Genomic DNA, 23370 nt, shown 5'->3' with positions numbered 1-23370 from the left:
TTCGCACCGCACATGTACTGAATGGCATGCATGAGGTGCATGTTAATGGTCAGAATAGCCATTAGGAGTTGTGGAGACTTCAGTTTCCCTAACAACCACGCTTGCCTTCCCCATCACTACTTTTGCTGGAATATATATAAGTGATTTTACGTTTTTCATTAGAAAAATAATAATATTGTTTAAAAGATTATATTTCTATGTACGTATATAAATTTAAATAAAATTTTAGAGCGTTATAATTGCAACTATTTAGAACTACATCTCTCAAAAACACACACACACACACATATATATATATATATATATTTATATATATAGGTCTTGACTGGGTGGTCTATTCTAGTCAATAATTATCTCATATATGTGGTAGAGACATTATCTATCTCCTAAGTCATAATATGTCTATATGCTTCAGCTTTCTGACTCAAATAAATGAGAGATGCTACGTCTATAACATTTTTACAACAAATCACAGGTGGTTAGTTGTTATTGGTTCAAATTTGAAACTAACAGTAAGATTACTTTTTTGTCCCAATAATAATAATCAGTAACAATCTGCCACTTAGAATTTGTTGTGAAAATATTGTAGACATATCATTTCTCCAAATAAATAGGACTCAAATATTGTGAAGAGAAAAATAACACATATTTGATCATGTGAATTTATGCAAATTTAAGAAAATCGTTAAAATTTGGTTATTTATGCAAAAATTTCCACTTCTATTACCGGGGGGAAAAGTACCAAACTTAAGTAAACTGCCAACCCAGCAAGACCTGTCCTCGCCAGGAATAGCCTTCTTTTTTTTTCTCTCTCTCTCTCTCTCTCTTTCTTCTCGTGTTCACAATAGAATCTGTCACGGTCGCATATTCGCGACGTCGGTGCAGCCTGCCTTTTCCTCTGCCATTGCCACAATGGGGAATATCAGACCTACACCGCCGTGTGACCTTGAGACGGGCCCTCTCAAGGCTCGGCCACCACCACCGCCTTCACCTCATTTTCACCCTCCAGCCCCTCAGTCATGGTTCTCATGGCTTGTGCCGTTGATTTTTGCTGCTAATATTATCGTGTTTGTGTACACCATGTACTACAATGATTGCCCAGCACACGGAAATAAGGACGACTGTCTTTTCCATAAATATTTGGGGAGATTTTCTTTCCAACCCTTCAAAGAAAATGCCCTCCTTGGCCCTTCTTCTAACACGTAAGAAGTTTGAATAATTTTCTTTTGTTTTTTCCATTGTGTTATCCTTAAAAAGTTTTGTCTTTGGAGAATTTAAAATGGGTTTCTTTTATGATTCTTGTTTATTAGTGCTATTTAATAATAGACATGCTCTTATTAAATCAATAAAGAATTAAACAGTTCATAGTTTGCAATAGAAATCTTTTAGGTTAAATTATTAATTTGATCCTTCATCTATAGGATATGGTTTAATTTGATCAATCGACTATTGATTGCATCAATTATTCCTTGGCTATCAATCGTGTCAATATAATCCTTTAACTTTCGAAATTAAATCAATTTCATCTTTGAACTAACACTTTACTTGAATTTTAATGAATTTAGTTAAAGTGATAAATGGAACATAAGTTAAAAAAAATATTGTAAAAATGTGTAAAAATTTCAAAATTCAAATCTTTCAACCATTTTTTAATTGAAATTTAAACTAATATGAAACCCAAGGGTAAATTTTACCAGATTTGAAAGTTAAGGTCTAAATTGAAATAATTAATAGCAGAGAGACCAATTTACACATTACATAATAGTTGGAACACCAATAACCAATTTAACCAATCTTTTATATATAAAACTTTGGTTTGAAAGATGAATATTTTGTTACTTAATATTGATCCTTAGTGAAGCATGTAATATGGACCCTTAAGCAAAAGTAGAATAATTAAAATTAAAAAGCCATTGCAAGCTAATAATTCAGGTCAAGCCTCTTAATTAGAATAATGTAAGCTAGGGCTTATAGGATATATCTGCTAATCTAATGTTGAATATCATCCAAACTGCTACAAACTTGATTATATATACAGGCTGATAAAACTAGGAGGGCTTGAAAAGAAATCAGTGGTGGAGGGAGGTGAAGGATGGAGGCTCTTGTCTTGCATGTGGCTTCATGCTGGAGTTGTGCATTTAGCTACCAACATGTTGAGTCTTCTATTCATTGGAATCCGGCTTGAGCAGGAATTTGGATTTGGTTAGTATAATCTGACTATTGTCTAATCAGTTTTTGACTGTCTACCTTAGCTGATTTTTCAACTTCTTGGAATTTGGCAGTGAGAATTGGAGTCTTGTACCTGCTTGCTGGTTTTGGTGGAAGCTTGTTATCTGCTCTTCATGCAAAATCAACAGTATCAGTTGGTGCATCTGGTGCACTTTTCGGGTTACTGGGAGCCATGCTCTCTGAGCTTCTCACTAACTGGACAATCTATGCAAATAAGGTTACATTTTCTTTGGGCAACTTACACATTTTTCACCCTAAACTATTATCTTAATTACACTTAACCCCCTAAACAATCAAAACACATGATTTACCCTCCAAAATAATAACTTTGTTTCAATGTCCCCCTGCCGTTTGTTTTGGTGTTAAGTCTAATAGAATATACATTGAAAGATCAATTTACCCCTCTCCAAAATAGATAGCTGAAAGGTAAATTGATCTTTCAATATTAAATTTCATTAGAGTTTACCGCTAAATACACAGTAAAGGGTTAAGTATAATGTATTTTTAAAATTGTGGGGTCAATTGTGCTTTTCAATAGATCAAAGAATAAAGTGTAATTAGGGTGATAGTTTAGGGTGAAAGAATATAATTTTTCATTTCGTTTTTTTGCTTTTTATGAATGTAAAAGTTACTGTAATATATTCTTAGTTTGTGAAAATAGTTATTGACTCCTAAATATTCAGTGTGCAGCACTTTTTAGCCTCGTGATCATTATTGGCATAAATTTGGCAGTAGGGTTTCTACCTGGTGTGGACAATTCAGCTCATATTGGAGGATTCATTTCAGGATTTCTCCTTGGCTTTATTCTTTTGGTTCGTCCTCAATTTGGATATGTAAGCCGCAGATACATTCCTCCTGGATATGAAATAAAGAGGAAACCCAAGCACAAGTGTTATCAGTACCTGTATGGGATTACAGCCTTAGTCCTCTTAATTCTTGGGTAATTTACTTGAAATTTCGCTTCATTCTAAATTTCTTGTTTTAAGTCTACTATGGAAAAATGATCCACCCGTTGCTAACATTTTCTTTTTATTTGTTTTGTCTACCCCAAAAAAAATAAATAAATAAATAAATAACTTGTTGGCAGATATGCATATGGATCTTATGAGCTATTTACTGGTCAGAAGATGTTTAGTCTGCCCGTCTAGTGCTTCAATCGGCTGAAAGATTATGTCAGTCTAACTTCCTATTCTTCAAGCTTTGCAAGTTTTATGGATGTACATATATACCTGTGTTTGGATTGTGCATTTACCTTTTTTTTTTTTCTGTGAGAATTTATATTTTTGTATATACATGGACATCTTTAATTATGGATGTTCACATGTAAATATGAAGGTATGTGTGTATGCATGTATAAATGGATTGATGCAGGTACTTTTCCGTGAATGTATGTATTTTTTTGTGGTTGTATCTTCCTCGATTGAAATTGGTTAAAGATCTGTATTTTCTTTGAAGGTACTTGCTCCGTTAGAGCATAGCTGAAGGGAAATAGAGACAAAACCAGGCACCCAGAGACTCACAGATTGCAATATGGTGTAGCTTGCTATACTCAAATCCATCTGGCTTATAAATCAGTATAGAGAAATACATGAATGATTACTTTTGAGAGAATTTAATGGAATTGGATAGAGAAATACATGCATGAAAGCAATTTGAAGGACCATATATATGAAATAGTATTCAACACTATCAAGTATCATATATTCATTAATATTTTCTTCAATTCCAGCAGCCTATGTTGTACACTCTAGCACATTTAAATACATGGGGTGGGTCTCACTCACCATGGGGCCTACTTCCATGTGAGAGGGAGAGAGTATACTCCCAGACTACCTAATAAATTTCTTGGAATTGGAGAGGACATAGTTTATCAAAATTCCAAAAAAATTATAATTACATACAGATAAAAGAAGTTGGCATGGCCTGTCATTGGCTGAGGAAAGTATTTGATAGGAAGCAAAATTTTGAATGCACCCGGCATAGTTTAGTTTTCTGAACAACTAAATACAAGTACTACTTATTCATGCAGGCCCATGAGGTAGACAGTAGACACAAACCAAATGGATCTCGATAATAAATTAATATTTATATAAGAATTTTGGGCTGAATATCCTACACTTTATTAAATTTTTGTGAAAGGTCATTTGAAGTTAGGAACATAATAAAACAGAAGAACAAATATGCAGCAATATATAAGTCAAGAAATTAGCTGATTTTGATGCTTTTGTGCACTTATATCATGAGTCACCAATGAAGGACAGGAGGGAGAAAGGTGATAATGCCCAATGGAGATCAACGACCATGCTAGTTGGCATGAAAATTTTGGTTCAGATTGAAGCTTCATAAGAACAACTTTGTGACAAATTACAGTCATGGTATTACGAAAAGGAAGATTTACCTGTATGATAATGATATTGATATTGCCCCAAACAGATCTGCATTGAAATTTACTTGTGTTGTGCAAACTAGCACCCCAGGATTCAAATAAATAACAGTAAATAAGCGGAATTAAATAATAAACACACACAAAGAGCACAAGAATTTACTTGGTTCGGCAAATTGCCTACCTCCACGGCGACGACAGAGAAATTTTACTATAAAAATAGGGACATACAATAATACATGAACACTCTTAAGAAACCCAAATCTCAATTACACTCTAGCTCTCTCTCTCTCACGCAAGAAAGACACAAGACTGAAGAACCCACAACTTTTTCTCTGATGCGGTTGTTCTTCTCTTCTTATTTTATTCTTATATAGTTATATAGTAGTAGGACTTTTTGTTATTACTCTTACTGCTGCATATCATAAAAGCGTGCTCGCGCGCGCGTACACACACACACACACACACACACACATATATATATATATATATATTACTTTAACAAGTTGGTTCCAGGACTCCAAATACAACTAGTATTCGGTCAATTACTATGACCGAATTGGGCTTGGTTGGGCTTTATGGGCTTGTGGCAATTCAAGCCACACACACGGGCCACTTCAACAAATCTCCACCTTGGCTTGAAATGATCAAACTACACTAGCAAATTCCTCCACCGCCTCCACCTTAGCCCTTAAGGGCACACATACTACAAACACCAATCAAGTCCAAGTAACTCTTGAACTTGTCTGTTGGAAATGACTTCGTCAACATATCTGAGGTATTCTCTTCCTCTCTCTGTGAGTAATCCTTAGCCACTAACTGTGCCTTGAATTTTTCACCTTCATTTTATGATAATGCTTCTTTCTTGCGATATACACACTTGCAACCAATAGCCCTCTTTCTCTTGGGCAATTTCACTGATTCCCAACTCTTATTCTTCTGTAGTGACCCCATCTCTTCTACATCCTTGTAAGATGATGGATCTCCACTGCTAGTTATGAGAGCAAAACTAACCATGTCTTTAAAGTCATATCTCTGTGGTGGTTTATGAATCCGCTTCTCTCTACCTTTAGCAATTTATTGTGAAAAGTCGGTGAAATAATCTATTTACACAAGGTTAAAGAAGAGAGATAGAGAGGAGAGAATATGACACAAGGAATTTACATGGTTCGGCAATATGCCTACATCCAAAAGAGGCGACAAAATAAAGTTTCACTATAACTTTGGAGATTACAACAATAGCTTGAAGGCACTCTCACACAAACCCAAACTCCAAATACACCCTTGGTTCTCTCACAAATAAATAGAGAACATCCTATTGTATTTAGACAAAAGTTGCAGGATACTCTAACTTCCTATCTCTGGTGCGCACACATAGAAAAAGCTCTTTGCTATCTCTCTATCTCACGTAGGAACTCTCTCTTACTCTACCTCTATTTATAGCTAAAGTTCAGCCGAAATACAAATAGTTTCAACATATGCAAGACTTCTATTGTTAAGGAAGTCAACAATAGTGGCCAAGAATCCATGCAACATTTAATGCAAGGAGTGTAGAATTTCTTCATGCATGCTTATTTGCTGAATTGCAAATCTTTGGCTCTGTTGATCAAGCCACACTTTCTAATATAGGCATGCAAGCATTCATTGCCAAGATTGTAATTCATTGCTAGAATTTGTTCCTTACCTTTTGTCAATTCATGCAAGATAGCATTTAATGCTTGCTTGTAATGTCAATCCACCGACATTACAATTCAAGCCATTTCAACACAATTGAATATGGCTCTTCTTATTGCTGTTGTGGATCAATATCATTATCATCACCCTTATCACTAGGTGAACTATTCTTGTCAAACTCCACCTCAACAGTTAATTTCTCCCGTAAACTATCATCACATGTCTCTGCCTCATTTTGTTTCAACATATGGGCTTCATCAAATACGACATCTCTGTTGGTCAACGTTTTCTTTGGGATTGGATCCCAATGCCTGTAGCCTTTAACACATTTTTCAAAACCAAGAAATATGCATTTTCTGGACTTCGAATCCAATTTAGAACGCTCTCCACTCTACACATGCATATAAGTTGGACAACCAAAGATTTTTAGACTCGAAATCTGGAATCTTGAAATCAATGGTTGATGATGGAGATCTATTAATAATGAAGCTTGTTGTATTAACTGTCTCTGCCCAAAACACTTTAGGCAACCCTACATTTAATCTCATGCATTTGGCTCTTTCTGCTAAGGATGTGTTTGTTTTGGGTGAAAATCATTTCCGGAAATGCTTTTTCGGAAATGAGGCTGTTTGGTTGGTCCAGAAAATTCTATTTTCCAGAAATTGAAATCCGTTGATCGAAAAAAAAGGCTTTTGACCACGGAAATCAATTACCACTTCCATTTTCACTTCAAAGGATTTTCGGAAAAAGAGAGAGAGAGAGAGAGAGAGCGCGCATGCGCGAGAGGAGAAGACCAATCCAAGCTCCAGTCCGCGCCGATCTCGCTAGCTCCAGTCCAACGACCGCGATCTACGCTTCGCGAGATCGCGCCGGATCGAGATCGCGATCGACGGCGCGATCTCGCGAAGCATCGTTCGCGAGATCGCGCCATTGATCACGATCTCGCCTTCGCGAGATCGCGCCGGATCGAGATCGCGATCAACGACGCGATCTCGCGAATGACGCTTCGCGAGATCACAACGTTGATCGCGATCTCGCCTTTGCGAGATCGCGCCAGCAAGATCGCGATCTCGGATCGCGATCGTTGATGATTTTTTCCTGGGTTGTGGCTTGTGTTTTTCTAGATTTGTGTTTTTCTTCTTCTTTTCCAAACACCAGAAAATATTTTCCGGAAAATTTTTTGAAATGCAACCAAACACACAGAAATATTTTCCTTTTCCGGAAATTAGCATTTCCGGAAAATATGTATTTTCCGGAAAACGTTTTACAGCAACCAAACACAGCCTAAAGTTCTGCTTATTCTCTCTGCAACCCCATTCTATTGTGGAGTTCCTTTAACTATGAAGTGACGAGTAATACCTTCTTATTCACAAAATCTTATGAATTCTTTTTCTCTATACTATAGTCCATTATCTGTTCTAAGGTATTTTATTTTCCTGCCAATTTGATTCTCAACCTGTTCTTTCCACTTTTTAAATATGACAAACACATTAGACTTATGCTTCATAAAATAAATTCATACCTTTCTAGAGTAATCATCAATGAAACTGACAAAGTACTGAGCACCGCTATGAGAAGAAACTAACACTAGGCCCCAAACATCTGAATGAATGTTGGTAAGAACACCCTTACTTGTATGAGAGCTTGTCTTAAAACTGACTCTATGCTGCTTCCAATACATACTTGCAGAAGTCTAGCTTGCATGTCTTCACTCCCTTCAATAAATTTCTCTTATGCAGCTCTAACATACCACATTCACCAATATGGCCAAGTCGCATATGCCATAATTTTGTGTCGTCAATGCTAGAGTCCATTAGAGTGGTGACTGCAACTCTTTCTACAACTGTGTTCTCAATTAATCTGTAAAGCGTGCTTACTTTCTATCCCTTCATCACCATCAAAGCACCTTTGGTAATCTTCATGATTCCACCCTTTGATGAGTATGAATAGCCCAAATCTTCCAATACTCTTAAGGAAATTAAATTCTTTTTAAGATTTGGAACATGTTTAACATTACTAAGAACTCTCACAATTCCATCAAACATCTTGATCTTTATAGTATCAATCCCAATAAACGGGCATGTAGCATCATTACCCATTTGGACCATACCACCATTGTAAGGCTTATACGTGTCAAACTAATCTTTCTTTGGAGTCATATGATATGAGTATGCTGAATCTAAAACCCCATATTCCAATATAGCATTGTTACCCGATGAAACTGAAAGTAAATCTGTATCAACTTCATTGTCATCTGATATTTCTTCAACAACACTCGCTGATTCTAGAGACTTCTTTCCATTATTCTTCTCCTCTAAGAGCATCCATACCAGTGCTTCTAAATCTTCTAAAATGCAAAAAAAGTGACAAAATTTACACAATTTTTCTCCAAAACTGCCCACATCAATAGATGTAAAAATGTGCATATTTGTACATTTGCTACATTAACTGTGCAAATATGCACGGTTACTATAGCGGTGTATAATAATATTTTTTTATTTTTTTTATCTCTCCTCTATCAGACAACTTCATCCCAACATTCACAACAACCCAGCAAAACATAAGAAGAAGAAGAAAGAAACCGAGGATAACCTCCCAACCACCAACCATCACCTCACCTCCCACCACCCAACCAACACCAACACAAATCATTTGAACAGTTGATAATCCACCACAAAGTTGACCCAAAATCAACGGAAAATTAAACCAAAATCAACACAAGCAACTAGAAAAGCCAACTCAAAATCAAGCCAAACCTACTAGAAAACCCAACTCAAAATCAATCAAAACTCACTGACAAACCTAACTCAAAAATAGTCCAAACCCACCGGGAAACCCAACTCAAAATCAATTCCAACCCATCGGAAAACCATCCCAAACCAAATCGAAAACCCACGTGAAAAAACCAAACGAAACCACTACAGCCACCGATCTGCTGCCGCTCTGCCACCAGATCTGCCGCCGTGTGTGAGTGTTTGAGAGAGGAAGATAGTTGAGGGAGGAATGAGAAAGAGACTTTTGGAATTGATATTTGAGAGTGAGAGATACGGTTCAGATGAAGGAGAGATTTTAATAAATAAGTAATAAAAAAAGAATAAATAATATTATTTAAGTAAAGTAGATTGTAAAATAAATAAACTGATGTGTGTGTTTTGGAAAAGTGATAGTGTAAAAAAAAATATATATATATAGGATCTTAGTATAAAATAGACGGAAAAGTTTAACCGGACTGATGCGAATGCTCTATATGCTCTTTCAACTCTTCAAATTGATTCTTGTAGTGCCCTTTCTTGTGACAATAAAAGCACTCTACATCTTTGTTTGCACGTGATATAGACTGAGATATGTTCCCGTTAGATCTTGACTCGCTTCTACCTCGATTGCTCAACTCTAACTTTACAACAATTCCATCAGCTTGAGAACCATTACCATCTTGCTTCATCTTCACATGTGACAAGAAAGCACTAGTCACCTCATCGAGTACTACAATCTCTTTCCCATAGAACAACGTAGTCACTAGATGATCAAAATGTGTAGGAAGCAATGCTAATAAGAGTAACGTTTTATCTTCGTCCTCATAATTCACCTCAAAACTTGACAATTGGGTGTTCAACTTGTTAAACATGTTGAGATGCTCCAACAAATCTGAACCCTCCTTCATATGCAAACTATACAATTACTTCTTCACATAAAACTTGTTTGTCAGATTCTTTCTCATATAAAGACATTCTAGTTTTTCCCAAAATTCCTTTGTGGTCTTTGATTCTAGGATGTTGTGAATAACCTCATCACCTAGGTTGAGACGAATAGCGCTAGCTGCTTTCTCATCCATCTCTACCCATTCTTCATCCTTCATCTTTTCCAGTTTCTTCTCCTTCCCAAGCAAGGCCTTATGAATTCGTTGTTGAATTAGGAGATCCTTCATTCACCTTGTACTTAACATCTTTACTGTATTCAAAGGATTAAATCCTAACCTTGCTCTAATACCACTTGTTGTGCAAACTAGCACCCTAGGACTCAAATTAATAATAGTAAATAAGCAGAATATAATTAAAAATACACACAAATAATACAAGAATTTACGTGGTTCGGCAAACTGCCTACCTCCACAGCGACGATGGAGAAATTTCACTATAAAAATAGGGAGATACAACAGTGTACAAGAACACTATCAAGAAACTCAAATTTCAATTACACCCTAATTCTCTCTCTCTCACAAGAAAAACACAAGACTGAAAAACCCACAATTTTTTCTCTAATGCGGCTGTACTTCTCTTCTTATTTTATTGTTATATAGTTATACGGTACTAGGACTTCTTGGAATTACTCTTACTGCCACATATCATAAAAAAGTGTGCACACACATATATAAATATATGTGTGTGTGTGTGTGTGCACGCCCGCTACTTTATCAAGTCAATTCCAAGACTCCAAATACAACTTGTATTCGGTCAATTACTATGACCGAATTGGGCTTGGTAGGGCCTTATGGGCTTGTGGCAATTCAAGCCACACACGCAACTGACGCAAGCCCACTTCAACAATTTGCATAGCCATTGAGTATTTTGAGAAAGGTTTTTTTTTTTTTTTTTTTTTTTCTTGAATATAAATATATATAAATAAAATAAAATAAAAAAGTCTCTTTGTTGAGTTTATTCGTATACTCTAATATAATTCCTTGGAGAATAGATGAGAAAATTTAAGCAAGAAAATGAAAGAAATATTCACAGGAGAGATGCATACTATGAGTAATGAGCTCTTAGCAGGGGGTCTTCCCATAGATAAAAGAAAATGAGAGAAATGCCAAAAAATTTTATCTTAAGTAGTGATATAAAAGAGATCTTCTCAAAATTGTAATTTCTTGATTAACATTTTTGAAAGAAGACTTCAATAACCACCTTTAAGCATTATTTCAATATGCCCAAATGGGTTACTTTTTTTTTTCTTTTTTTCTTTTTTCTCTTTCTTTTTTTTTTTCTCTACTATTTATTTGCTTCTATTAATTGCCAAGAAATTAGAGGGGAAAGAAAGAAGGAAATTAGAATCTTACAACCATATTTTATTGGAATTTTGTAGTCATATTATTTAATTCTTCTTTTCCTTCTGCCTGGCAACACAATTAAGTCACTTGAAAAGCTAAGCTATATAACATACACAAATAAACATCAGTTGATAAATATCATTACAACTTCAATTTATTCTGGGAAAACAATATTAGTGGACCACAGGAAGAGACCTTACTTTTGGACTTTACCGTATATTGAATTAATCTAAGTACGATGAATAAATTTGTTTATATCTCACATGATTCTGAGCGGCCAAAAAATGTGTAACGGTTGTTTGCCACATTATCATATAGGAAATCCCTTATGAACCTGCAATCATCCATGAAAAGGGGTAAATAAGTGATCATCTCTGGTTGCTTCCATTAGATTCAAATCTGAAGTGACAAACAAAACAGCACTGGAAACTGGAAAGGTAGTACTTACAAAGGCACAAACTGTAGAAAAAGTGCCAACTGAGGGAAGGGTAAGTCTATGTATTCCATTATTTTCAGCACAGCTTCTGACTTGATGTATGATCTGAAATCCAGCATGGTTTCTCAGTTTTCATTGGGCAATATATCTTTATATCTATCTTCTATGTCCTAACTAATAACCTCTTTTTGAACAAAAAGAAATTTGTAGTAATCCATCTGTTGACAAGTAGCAGGAATATGGATATTTATTCAGCTAGGAATTGTTGAATTTAGAAACCAATCTTTTCTGTGTGTCCAACATCTTCACAACCAAAATGAACTACTATGGATGATTTGATGATTGGTAATTGAATTCGTGCAGTTATGCTAGGCACATGATTATTGTTTATCACAATTAAGCGAATTGAACCAGTAATATACAAACCTATCCTTTTCAACAAGTACAACACTGGAGATATCATCAGGAGCTCTTCCAGACCTCCTAAGCAATTTCTTGCCTGCTTCACTTTGAAGAGGCTCAAATCTTATGCTTCTGTTAATAATGAGATACAAAAGAGCAAATGAATAGATCTCAAGTGGTAAAACTACCCTATAAACATGGTAAGGAATTCATTTTAATGAAAATATGAAAGTGCATATAAAGACTTTTTTCTTTTCTTGCAGAAAAGAAGCATTCCCTATCTATTTTTTAGAAAGCTCATATTTTATCATTAAGTCTTTAATATGGATTTATCTTGGAATAGCATCAGCAATAAAATTACTCAATGGCCATTACAGTGAAACTCAGGATGAACCTAAACCAGGACCATAAACGTGAAGGTTAGTAACTTAGTATCTTATTGAAGCTCAAGATGCAGAACACATTTTTGTAACAAGGTAAATTTCCAATGCGAAATAACTTCAGCCTAAAGAGTTCCTTCCTCATTTTCTTTCATCTTCCAGCAAACATCTTAAGTAAAGTGGGCCTAAACTCATTAATTTGTTTGCATGTGGATACCAAAAATGAAACTGTAATTTAACAACACCACCCCCCCCCAAAAAAAAAAAAAAAAACAAATATTACAAGTTAATTGTGAGCCATTGGTCCAAACATTTGAGAATCGTTGTAATCAGAATTTACAAGAAGGAAAGAAACACTGACCTATTTCGATCATTTTCACGCACAAACTTCACACCCCCATTACATAAGTTGCATACACCTGTCAAACCAAATTTAGCATTTACTTACCAGAACAAAAAAAATACAGATACATCAAACAGAAAACTCAGGTAGAATTACTTTAAACTTTGTCATTCATTAATTGCCCCTTAATTTAATTTGTTCAGACTCTGGGAAAGAAAGTATATATGCATTTCATGTTACATAAAAACTACAATTTGCCTATCCAAGCACCATTCTATGCACGTGTATAGTAGTTACTTGAAGTTAGTTATCAGATAAGCATTCCTCTCCTCTTTATTTACATTACATAGTAAAAGAAAAACAAAAGCTTCGGTCCATGGGCTTAGTTGGACATCCTACAAAGAGTTAGGATGGGGCAAGTTTAAGTGCCCATAAGTTGCAAAATATCTTATAATAAAAATCTGATCATTCATTTTGGGGTGGAACAAACAAGAAATTTGTTCTGATATTAGTTATTTATATATTTTTTTAAAAACAAATTTTTAAAAAGAAATATACTAACAGAAGAAAATACTCCAATTCACATATAAAAAAAAAATGCTATATTTCTTTCTCCAAATACATTATCTCTTACAGAATTTTACTAATACATTGCTTTTGTAAAGTGAAATTGAGAAAACCATACCAAAGATTGAATATTTCAAACTAAACTAAAGATTAAGATTGAAAAGAACACGTCACCAAAACTTCACAAAAACTTAATTAGTAATTTCACATCTGAAAATGAACAATAATGGGTTTAAAAAAAAAATAAATATTATCTAATTCATATCTAAATATAAGAATATGCTCCAATAAGGCCTCAAATTGTTTCAGCCAAACATAAGCCTAACTATAATTTGACCAAAAAAATTTGTAATAAAACACAACAAAATTCATAATATTCCTAAATTAGCCTAGCTACCACAATTTGCAATTTTGAAATTTGTCTTTAATAGTCCATATGTGAGAAATTGTTGTAAATTAATTTTTGGGTGTCCTCTATTAGTTCTATTATAGGACTATAAACTAACATTTTTTGAATCATTCATTCAAATGAACCATTTTTTCAAATTTCAACCAAAAAATTCCAGTACTCAAGTAACAGAATCCTCGTCCCTAACACATATATATCATATGAAAGAAACAAGTACAGGTAGAGTACATGTACATAGACAGTTATTGGTTTACTTTGTATTCTTAAACTTAAGATTTACTTTGTACATGTACATGTACATATACATATGTATATTACGTACGTACCGTCAAATAACATGATGGGCCTTGAGTCTTGTTGGAAAAAGCTCGAAGTTGCTTCGACCCACTCCATGCTTTGGCTTCCAACTCGACCTGGACCTGGAGATAGAGTAGCAAACGGACTCAGTACTCTCTGTGGTCTAACGTGCGCATGGCGTGGCACGTGCAACCGTGCGCACCCACCCTGAGCCAGTAGCGCCATGAGGAAGAAGAAGCAGTGCTTTTAGTCTCAACTCTCAAAGAAAATAATTTTTATAAGAAGTAAAACACACTATGAAAAAAAAAGTTTTCCAGGATGTAGATATAAATCACCTAGAAGTTTTTCATAATTACAGGGAATACCCTTCTTTTCATAGCGTGCGAGCGATATGCTGCAAATTAAGGAGTAGAGGAGGAATGGGTGGCTAGTTAGTTTTGTAAAAGTGAAGTGATGAGTCATTTTATTTATTTATGTGGATTATTTTCTTCCACGTGCGAGCACAAATAACACTCGAATTTGATCGAGTTGAGAATAAACAACAAAAATATACAAATAGTAACAAACTAAAACTGTATTGTATACCAATCAGTCTAATCGTGATTCATGACACAACAAATTGGTAAACAATAATATATAAAAAAAAAAAAAAAAAAAAAAGATTTATTACTTCTTAAATGATATAAATAAAACACCATAGTAGCAATTTATTCAGACAATTTTAAGGTAAAAAATAGACAAAAGTTACTTCTTAAATGATATGACCATACTAAAATTGTTACTTCTTAAAGAATATGGTAATACTAAAATTGTTACTTCTTGGAACTATTATTTTTTAATCATTTGTTGACTAAACTATCATTTTCTTTCTCTTTCCTTATCATGTTTCTTTCTTTTTTTTATGTCCTTCTTTATATCCAACTTCTTACGTAGAGTTTCTTTTGAGTTAGTTAGTTTATTGGCTTGCTTTTCCATTATTTCTATAATTTCTTTTACTATTCCTTTCTTTAACATTCCTTTTTCTTTGTCTTTATCAATTATGTTTAGGTTTTCTTGCACTATTGTATCAGTTAATTTATTCCGATTCTTGAAACCTAGAAACAATTCCTCCAAGCTCATAGCTATCCCATCCTCAGCAACAAACATAACCATGAATTACCTTTGGCAATAAGTTAATGCAATCCTGGTTTCATTCCAATATGCAGGCTATGCAGCCACTTAGAACTTTGGCAAAACCAGGATTGCATTTAACAGTTGAGCAATACCAACACCATCACAAAACTGCACTCATCATAAATAATAAGCCTGTTTTTTATCAAAGCAGTATTAAAAAAATTAGAATTTTTCACATAGATCTCAAAGCTGCAATTATGAAGTTCGCTTAAGCACTCACATCTCTTCACATCTGATAGCAATCCACTGGGATATATCATATATCCATTACTCTCAACGGAAAAGCTGCAGCATTTGAACAAAAAACCAAACCGATTGTCTGCAATGAATGCCAATTAAGATTGACTCAGAATATCACAAAACCAACTAGATCCCTATACCAACCATAAATCTATCTCCATCCCAATCATAATTACAGAATTCAACATTCTTGATTCTGCAAATCATTTCTCATTAACTTTCCACGCTGAAAAGACATTCAGAACAAACAATTACAGAACAAAGTACCCTCGTTAACTTTCTCCATATAAATTGCTTTCCTTCCTCTTAAATTTTAAATGACTATGCTTCACATGTAGCAAACAAATATTAAATCCCAAAAAATTCTTTGCAGACTATCTGCCAAATACTATATGTATCACAAAGATCCAAAAATTTTTGTAAAAGATAAAGAAATGAGAAATTAATTTTTTAGTGGGAGTTGTAGCCATTGACTTCAACCAAGTTTGTAGCCAAACTTTGTCAAAAAGCTAATCAATCTGCATGACAACTCCCTTGCTGATGGGAGTGTTTAACTGAGCACTCTAATCCTTCCATAGCAACTGTTGACAAGCCTGAAATGAATTTGCATCAAAATGAAAGCTAACATCTCTACAGAAATAATAGCTCCTGAATCAGTTTTAATCTCCACTATTTTCATATCATATTCCACGTCAACAAAATTATCTGATCAATGCCCCACAGCTCATCTATAACACTAAAACAAATTCTCAAACTGAGAAAGAAAACTGAAAGCCACTTAATCTCCCTTAATTAATCCATCCCTGCAAACCTTTGACCATCTTCAAAGCAACTGTCAGCATTAAGCCAACCACTTCACAGAAAGTTCCAAGCCACAAATATTACAACAGGTAGCACTCTTTGTGGTACAACAAAGTCCCGAAAGAGTGTCAATTGAAAGAAAGAAGACGGTAAATTCAAATAAAAGAATGAGTTTTCAATACTACTGTTACAACTACAATTGGATATTCCATATTCCTGGATTGTTAAGCCAGACAACAGCATGCCAATATGGTAAGATTCAGAACAATAATTTCCTAACTATTGAACATTATATAGAAATATTGAGGTGATACTTGAGAAAATCAAGCCATTTTTGCTGCAAGCAGGTCAGCTGTTTCCTCTTAAATATTTACATATGCCAAAAGCTCAGGCAGCCTAACTGCAAACACCAGAAAATTTATAGGAATCAGTAAAAGCCTGAAACACACAGAAACATAAATTAAAAAGAAGGATTACTTTCAAACAAGACCAAGTCAAATTACATTGGCATGTTATCTTGAAACATGCCTCATGAGATGGGCAAAATATACTTTTTATAGAGATTCTGTTCATTTCAAAGAGGGGGGAAAAACAAAAGATTCCAAATTCAAACAAATAAAATTCCAAGTTATACATTGGCATCAAATGCTTATGCATATAGAGCCTATTTACGCAAAGGTGTGCTTGACATGATATCTTTTGTATTTATTGATAAGATTAGAAAGAACTAGCCCATTATCTCCACTAAACTATGCCTCTATCTTTGTTCTCCATAACTTAACATCTCAGTTTACATAATTATACAGTAGCAATTGACTAAACAGCAGTACAGGACCCTCATCATTTTTCTTAAATGACAACTCTCTGGCTGTTTTGCACACAATTTGCTGTCATACTAGCAGTTACCCACCATCAGAACAGAAGCACACATAACCCTCATAACAAATAAGCATTGGTAACTACCTATACTTGCAATATTAGATAGCATATGGAAATTCCAGTGAATAAAATCCATAAATATACAGTGATAAATATAGGATATAGCATATACACATAGCAATTAAAATAGGAAAAAAAAAACACACACACACACAAAGTAAGTGAATATAATTGTCATATTAGATAGCTTATAGCAAAGAAATTTGTAGATAATGGCCTATGAATTTCATGCCCCTAACTTATGGCATGATTGAACCAATGTTATATATTTTCAAAAGAAGAATTAATATTTCAAATTAACAACTGGAACTGATCTATCTCCCTCTCATATCCAAAAAGCTAAGAACTCTCTGTTAAGTTTACAAAGAAAATCAACAAGAACAACATTATGCACTGCAATGGAAAAGTAAATCATGAAGTTCTTAGCACATTGCTCACTTAGCATATGCTGCCTCAAGCGCATGTCACTAATTTGTAATTTCTATAGAGAAAAAAAAAAAAAAAAAAAAAAAAAAAAAAAAAAATCCTCAAAATTGTGTCACTAGACTTGTAAAACTACTCCCATACTTAGCTTAAATAAATAAATATAACAGAAAAGAAAAAAACTCAATACCCTTTGACAAGTCATGCTGCCTCAAGCTTATGTCAGTATGAAGTTGTCTATTAGGTTAAATGAACTTGGTGACAGAACAGAGTTCTCCAGGGGCAAATTGTAAACAACCAACCAAACGGAATCAGCTGTACTGCTGCTACACACAGAAAAAGCTAGCACAAAAAACATGCTAGAGATGTTTTTCTTAATAAGATCTAGAGCAGTACCATATCAAATTTCAAGAACCACAGGTCTACAGCTATCATGGTCGGATGACTACAACACAAAACTTACAATTAGGGAACCAAAAATGCATCATATCATCAAGAAAGATGCAAAAATTGTCTTCTTCAACAGCAGAGAGGGGTTTCTTGAAACTCGAAATCAAAGTTCAGACCATTGAATCAGAATTTTCAGGGTTTACTGAAAAATCATCAATGAGATTCTTGAATGAAAAACTCAAGACAGCCCTCCCTCTAGACTCATCCTCTTAAAAACTGACAGAATGAGTTTGCAATTATTGAGTTTTTATCATTATTATTTTATAGTTACAACAAGTGGGGAGGGGGATTCGCACCTGAGTTTGCATAATGGAGACCAGGCAGTGGCACAATTATTGAATATTTGAACGTAGAATAATAAAATTTCATAATCTATCAATTAATTGGTATCATAAAAGCTTATCATTAAGTAAGAAACTAATGTTAAGTATGAATTCATTGAGCTCACGAGAATGACAGCCATACCAATAGTTGCAGAAATATAATGAATAAAAGTATCAAATTGTCATAGTTCCAAAGGTATTATTTTAAGTATGAACTCATGGGGATGGTCCAACAAGCCAATCATCTATATTCTTGGTAAACACTGCCTACCAAAGCATACGATCAGTTTGATTATCAGAGGGCTGAATAAAGTACCCAAGAGTGCAACCACCTCTTACAATTTCTAAAGCGAATTTTCTCAACAATATCAGGCGAGCCAGTTTATGGACTACCTAGAGTGGATGCTTCAAGTGTCTATGAAGTCAACCTTGAGACTCCATGACCACAATGACACTTAATATTGGTAAAATATATAAATCCTCAAGGAATTGATTTTGAAAAACATTTTGTTTTGCTAAGCTATTAAAAGTACCCCGAATAATGACATAACTAATCAGTCCTGTCCACTGAAATAGGTGATATCCAACCGAAAATTATTAACACAAAAGATGTTGTCAAACTTATACCAATGCATCATTCATAATTAATAGTGCCTAATGCATAAAGTAAATTGCCTCACTGAGTTTTTCATGGTATTTTAATGTACAACAAAGAAAATGAAAATAGAATTTCCAATGAAAAAATAACAACCACTATTAGCAACTCAAATTTAACTACAACATTTTGGAAAATAAAAGCTTCTAGACATTGTTAGACACTATTACTAATTGTTCACCTTCATTTTTACTGTGACAGAGCAATCTCAAATCATTCAACCTAGGTTTTCCCTACTTATTTATCCTATAACAATAATTGACACAGCATATACAAGTAGACTATAAGGTCTATGTTTAAATAAATAAATAAAATATTAAAAAGGAAAAAACGTACACAAAAGGGAACTACTGCTGGGAATTCATCCAGAGATTGTTCTTAGAAGAAATACATCCACTTCATCTAGATGATCATAATTCCAAGATGCTCATAGCCCATTGCTCTTAATCACTTTCCAGATCTGTTTCTTCACTTCTTGAAGTCTTATTTGTCTCATCACCTCTTATCATGTTTGCCAGCTCCTGAATTGAACAAGAAGTGCTTCTCTCCATCTTATTTGCAAGTATCTCAATCTGGTCCAAGAAACCTAGCTCTAATATGCGGTTCCTCAACAACTCAATGGTAGAAGTATATGGCGGTATTCCTTCATCAACCATCATCTCAAAGTATTTACATGCCTCCTCTAGTTTACCTTTCTTCTTGCATAGACCATGAATCATGACAGCATATGTTGACACGGAAGGATAAAATCTTCGCTCCCCCATACTCTCCCAAACTTCAGTTGCCCTATCAAATCTTCCTATCCTGATAAGCAATTTGAGCACCATATTATAGGTATGTCGGTCTGGCATGCAATTATCTTTCTCCATTCTAGAAATCAATTTAAGAGCCCTATTAACCTCAGAATGATCGCAGTGGTAAGCTTGCATAGCATTGTAACTCCATGTATCCGGCCAAACTCCCCGCTCAATCATCTCATCTAGAAGTTGGTAAGCCTCATCCACCCTATCATTTTTACAAAGCTTCTTGATAATACAATTGTAAGTATAAACATTAGGCAAAAGCTCATATCTTCTCATTCGATCAAGCACCCTAAAGGCTGAATGCATATCATTTGCTTCACAATATGCGCGGATGAAAATCGAGTAAGTAGAAGCATCAGCATCAACTCCATTAGACCCCATTTCCCGGAAGATCTTGTACGCTTCATCCACATTCCCAGCTTTGCACAAAGCCTCCAACAAACTAGTATATGCTAACACGTCCACCTTACATCCTCGTTCAAGCATTTCATCGAACAACTTACGTGCCTCATTTGAGTCACCAATATCCCCCCACCCCCTCATCAAAATGCTATAAGTTTTTGCATTCAGCTCGAACCCAATCTTCACTTTATCAAAAAATTGTTGCGCATGTCTTACATGCTTCCTTTTGCATAACACATACAAAAGCTGATTAAGATCATGAATTCCCGGCTTGATACCAAACTCAACCATTCGATTGAAAGCTCGAACCGCATCCTCAGGAAGATTAGCTCTACCGTAAGCTCTAAAAACAAGCCAGAAAACTTCAGAGCTAATCCCGACACAATGAGAGTCTCTCATTTCTATTAGGAAATCCCATAATATAGCAAACTGCTTACTACTTCCCAAGATATCAACCAAAATCTGATAGCTAATAACACTATGCTCAAAACCCGGAATTCTTTTAGCCCAAAGAAAGAACCTGTGAGCTGAGAACCCAAGATTTTTGCACCTCTTCAACACTTGCTCGACCATGTTTGTGGATATTTGATTTGAAAAAGTGTTGAGAGAAAGTTCTAAATCATTATGGGGGTTCCGGTGGTCACTGAGTATGCGAGAGATTTCGTTAACGAGGTGTGGTGATGATGGGTCCGGCACTAATGAGAGCTGTGAGGCTCGGGAAGAGAAAGGGTGGATATTTTGGGGCTTGGGTTTGAGACGAAAGTAGAAGAGAGTGTGTAAGATTTTGGGTTTAGAGGACACAGACAGAGACAGAGACAGAGACCTAGTTGTGGCCATATTATGATTTGTTTGCCCTAACAACTTCCTAGTACTTATATTATTAACATTATTGAAGACACAAATAAAACACAAAGTTAAGAACCCAACTAAAGATTACATGATAATAGACTTACAGCTTGAGTAATGTGCTCTCTCACCTATTGCCTCAGAGGTCTTAGTTAACAGGTTGAAACGTATGTTCCCTTTTATGTCTAATTGCCTTTTTCTTTTTCTTTTTCTTTTTTTTTTTTCTTTTTTTTGATAGATAATATATTTGTTGCTTTTGAAATTATGCATCATATAAATCAAAAAAGAAAGGAGAAGGTAGAAAGACAGCCTTGAAACTTGATATGATTAAAACTTATGATAGGAGAGAATGAGGATACTTAAATAATATAATGCTTAAAATGGGCTTTGATGGGAAGTGGATGGATATCATGATGAGATGTGTTAGAATTGTAACCTATTTGGTGAAGATTAATGGGGAACGTTGAGGGCTCATTACCCCAACTAGGGGGCTATGCCAAGGGGACTCTCTCTCCCTATATATATATATTTTTTGATGGCGCAATTGCACTTTTAGTCCCTACATTTTGACCTTTTTCCATTTTAGTCCCTACATTTTATTTTTTCCACTTTTAGTCCCTAAACCAATTAACGCGGAACATTTAAGTCCTTGAAACACTGTTCCGTCACCAAACTACCGGAGAAACTGACGGATTAATAAAATAATAATAAAAATTCACTGTAGCACTGACATGTCAGCATATAAATTTAAAAAATTAATTTATTAATTTTAACTAAATAAAAAAAATAAAAACAGAATTAAAAAATCATGTTCAAACCTTGCCCAGAATAAAAACATGTGTTCTTCCCCTTAATCATGTTCTTCATTTTCTTCCCAGCAAACCTTGCCCAGAAATTTAAAAAATCAATATTTTTGTTTCTCTTCTTGCATTTTCTTAGCAACCAAACATGCAAAACACACAGCAATCTTCAAATGAGAACAAAACCAACAATCACAAAAATACAGATCTCCTGCAAAATCAATCTCCAACAAAGAACCAAACCCAAATCTCCAATAAAACAACCAAACCCATAAACCCAACAACCAAACCGATCTCCAACAAAGTAAACCTTAACCTTCAAACCCATAAATCTACTTGGGAAACAAATACAAAAAAAAAAAATTGGGTCAGATACCCACAGGAAAAACAAACCAAAACCCCCCAAAATTCTCCGGCAAACTAACGAAATTGTTAGCAAAGTAAGGTTATTTGGAAAAAAAATCTAAAACCTTGTATGTAAAAACTTGTAAAATATTTTACCAGAAAAACAAGTATAACGTATTTTACAAAAATATCACAGCTGACTGTCTTTCATACCCAACTCTTTCTCCCCCTTTCTCATACTTTACTCATCCTCTCTCACACTTGCCCAAACCAGTGACAACACCCATCGGTGACGCCACTCTTCAATCCACTTCGCCAGCACCTTTCACCGCTCTTCGCCTCCACTCCGTCGGCACCCTCTGCCTTCGTTCTGGTGGCACCACCATCAGATCTTGGCCCGTTTTGTCGTCGGAGAAGTCGCTGCGAGGGGGCCGAGGTGAGCCTTGTCATCGCCGCTTCGTCGCTCGTTGCTCGGATCTGGTTTCACTAGAAATGCCGTCACTAAGATCTCTGACCTGGAATCGGTGAGAGTGAGTGGGGTTTTTTTTTTCCTTAACGATCTGGGCTTTTGGGATGGCTTGGGGGTTGCGGTGGGTGGCTGGGCGGGTTTATGGAGAGTGGCTGAGTGGGTGGGCTGTGGTGGCTGGCTGGCTGGCTTTTGCTGATTTTTTCACTCCGATTTGTGATTTAGGTGGCTGATTTAGGTTGCTAACAATAATGAAATACTTTTAATTCTGTTTTTATTTTTTTTATTTAACTAAAATTAATAAATTAATTTTTTTAATTTATATGCTGACGTGTCAGTGCTACAGTGAATTTTAATTATTATTTTATTAATCCGTCAGTTTCTCCGGTAGTTTGGTGACGGAACAGTGTTTCAAGGACTTAAATGTTCCGCGTTAATTGGTTTAGGGACTAAAAGTGGAAAAAATAAAATGTAGGGACTAAAATGGAAAAAGGTCAAAATGTAGGGACTAAAAGTGCAATTGCGCCTTTTTTGATTTGTGCA

The 23370-nt window shown here is 35.0% G+C and overlaps 3 protein-coding genes and 1 long non-coding RNA gene across 7 annotated transcripts; 1 reads left to right on the top strand and 3 right to left on the bottom strand.

Annotated features, from left to right (window-relative positions):
* Window positions 1-790: 790 nt before the first annotated feature.
* Window positions 791-3814, top strand: LOC126725669 (RHOMBOID-like protein 5). Of its 2 annotated transcripts, XM_050430487.1 has the most exons (6): window positions 791-1202; window positions 2039-2202; window positions 2283-2446; window positions 2913-3169; window positions 3317-3401; window positions 3685-3814. In XM_050430487.1, the coding sequence occupies exons 1-5, from the start codon at window positions 913-915 to the stop codon at window positions 3375-3377; spliced, it is 936 nt and encodes a 311-aa protein (XP_050286444.1). In that variant the 5' UTR covers window positions 791-912; the 3' UTR covers window positions 3378-3401; window positions 3685-3814. The 2 variants fall into 2 exon arrangements, with proteins under 2 accessions (XP_050286444.1, XP_050286445.1); XM_050430488.1 differs by lacking the exon at window positions 3685-3814 and having other exon boundaries at window positions 3317-3639.
* Window positions 1914-3101, bottom strand: LOC126725670 (uncharacterized). The gene is made up of 2 exons (XR_007655537.1): window positions 2974-3101; window positions 1914-2333 (listed from the first exon to the last, which is right to left on the bottom strand). It is a non-coding gene; the product is annotated as an uncharacterized LOC126725670 (long non-coding RNA).
* Window positions 3815-11410: 7596 nt separating the features above from the next.
* Window positions 11411-14638, bottom strand: LOC126725667 (DCC family protein At1g52590, chloroplastic). Of its 3 annotated transcripts, none has more exons than XM_050430484.1 (6): window positions 14497-14638; window positions 14191-14283; window positions 12907-12964; window positions 12190-12297; window positions 11776-11868; window positions 11411-11661 (listed from the first exon to the last, which is right to left on the bottom strand). In XM_050430484.1, the coding sequence occupies exons 1-6, from the start codon at window positions 14621-14623 to the stop codon at window positions 11580-11582; spliced, it is 561 nt and encodes a 186-aa protein (XP_050286441.1). In that variant the 5' UTR covers window positions 14624-14638; the 3' UTR covers window positions 11411-11579. The 3 variants fall into 3 exon arrangements, with proteins under 3 accessions (XP_050286441.1, XP_050286443.1, XP_050286442.1); XM_050430486.1 differs by having other exon boundaries at window positions 14527-14638; XM_050430485.1 differs by lacking the exon at window positions 14497-14638 and having other exon boundaries at window positions 14191-14470.
* Window positions 14639-16336: 1698 nt separating this feature from the next.
* LOC126725666 (pentatricopeptide repeat-containing protein At1g52640, mitochondrial) lies at window positions 16337-21328 on the bottom strand. Its single transcript, XM_050430483.1, has 2 exons — window positions 19502-21328; window positions 16337-16775 (listed from the first exon to the last, which is right to left on the bottom strand). Exon 1 carries the CDS (start codon window positions 21205-21207, stop codon window positions 19609-19611), a length of 1599 nt encoding a protein of 532 aa, XP_050286440.1. The 5' UTR covers window positions 21208-21328; the 3' UTR covers window positions 16337-16775; window positions 19502-19608.
* Between the last annotated feature and the right edge of the window lie 2042 nt (window positions 21329-23370).

This window comes from Quercus robur, chromosome 5 (genome assembly GCF_932294415.1).
Source record: "Quercus robur chromosome 5, dhQueRobu3.1, whole genome shotgun sequence".
Taxonomy (NCBI): domain Eukaryota; kingdom Viridiplantae; phylum Streptophyta; class Magnoliopsida; order Fagales; family Fagaceae; genus Quercus; species Quercus robur.
This window is presented reverse-complemented; position numbering and strand designations above follow the sequence as displayed.

Excerpts from the sequence above, each read along its gene's own strand:
- LOC126725669 (XM_050430487.1), top strand. The coding sequence starts at position 913 with ATGGGGAATATCAGACCTACACCGCCGTGTGACCTTGAGACGGGCCCT. Across the intron at positions 2,447-2,912 it reads GGACAATCTATGCAAATAAG|TGTGCAGCACTTTTTAGCCT; the intron begins GTTACATTTTCT and ends CTAAATATTCAG. Across the intron at positions 3,170-3,316 it reads TTAGTCCTCTTAATTCTTGG|ATATGCATATGGATCTTATG; the intron begins GTAATTTACTTG and ends ACTTGTTGGCAG.
- LOC126725667 (XM_050430484.1), bottom strand. The coding sequence starts at position 14,623 with ATGACTCATCACTTCACTTTTACAAAACTAACTAGCCACCCATTCCTC. Across the intron at positions 12,965-14,190 it reads GCCCATCATGTTATTTGACG|GTGTATGCAACTTATGTAAT; the intron begins GTACGTACGTAA and ends TTGGTTTGACAG. Across the intron at positions 12,298-12,906 it reads CGTGAAAATGATCGAAATAG|AAGCATAAGATTTGAGCCTC; the intron begins GTCAGTGTTTCT and ends CATTATTAACAG.
- LOC126725666 (XM_050430483.1), bottom strand. The coding sequence starts at position 21,207 with ATGGCCACAACTAGGTCTCTGTCTCTGTCTCTGTCTGTGTCCTCTAAA.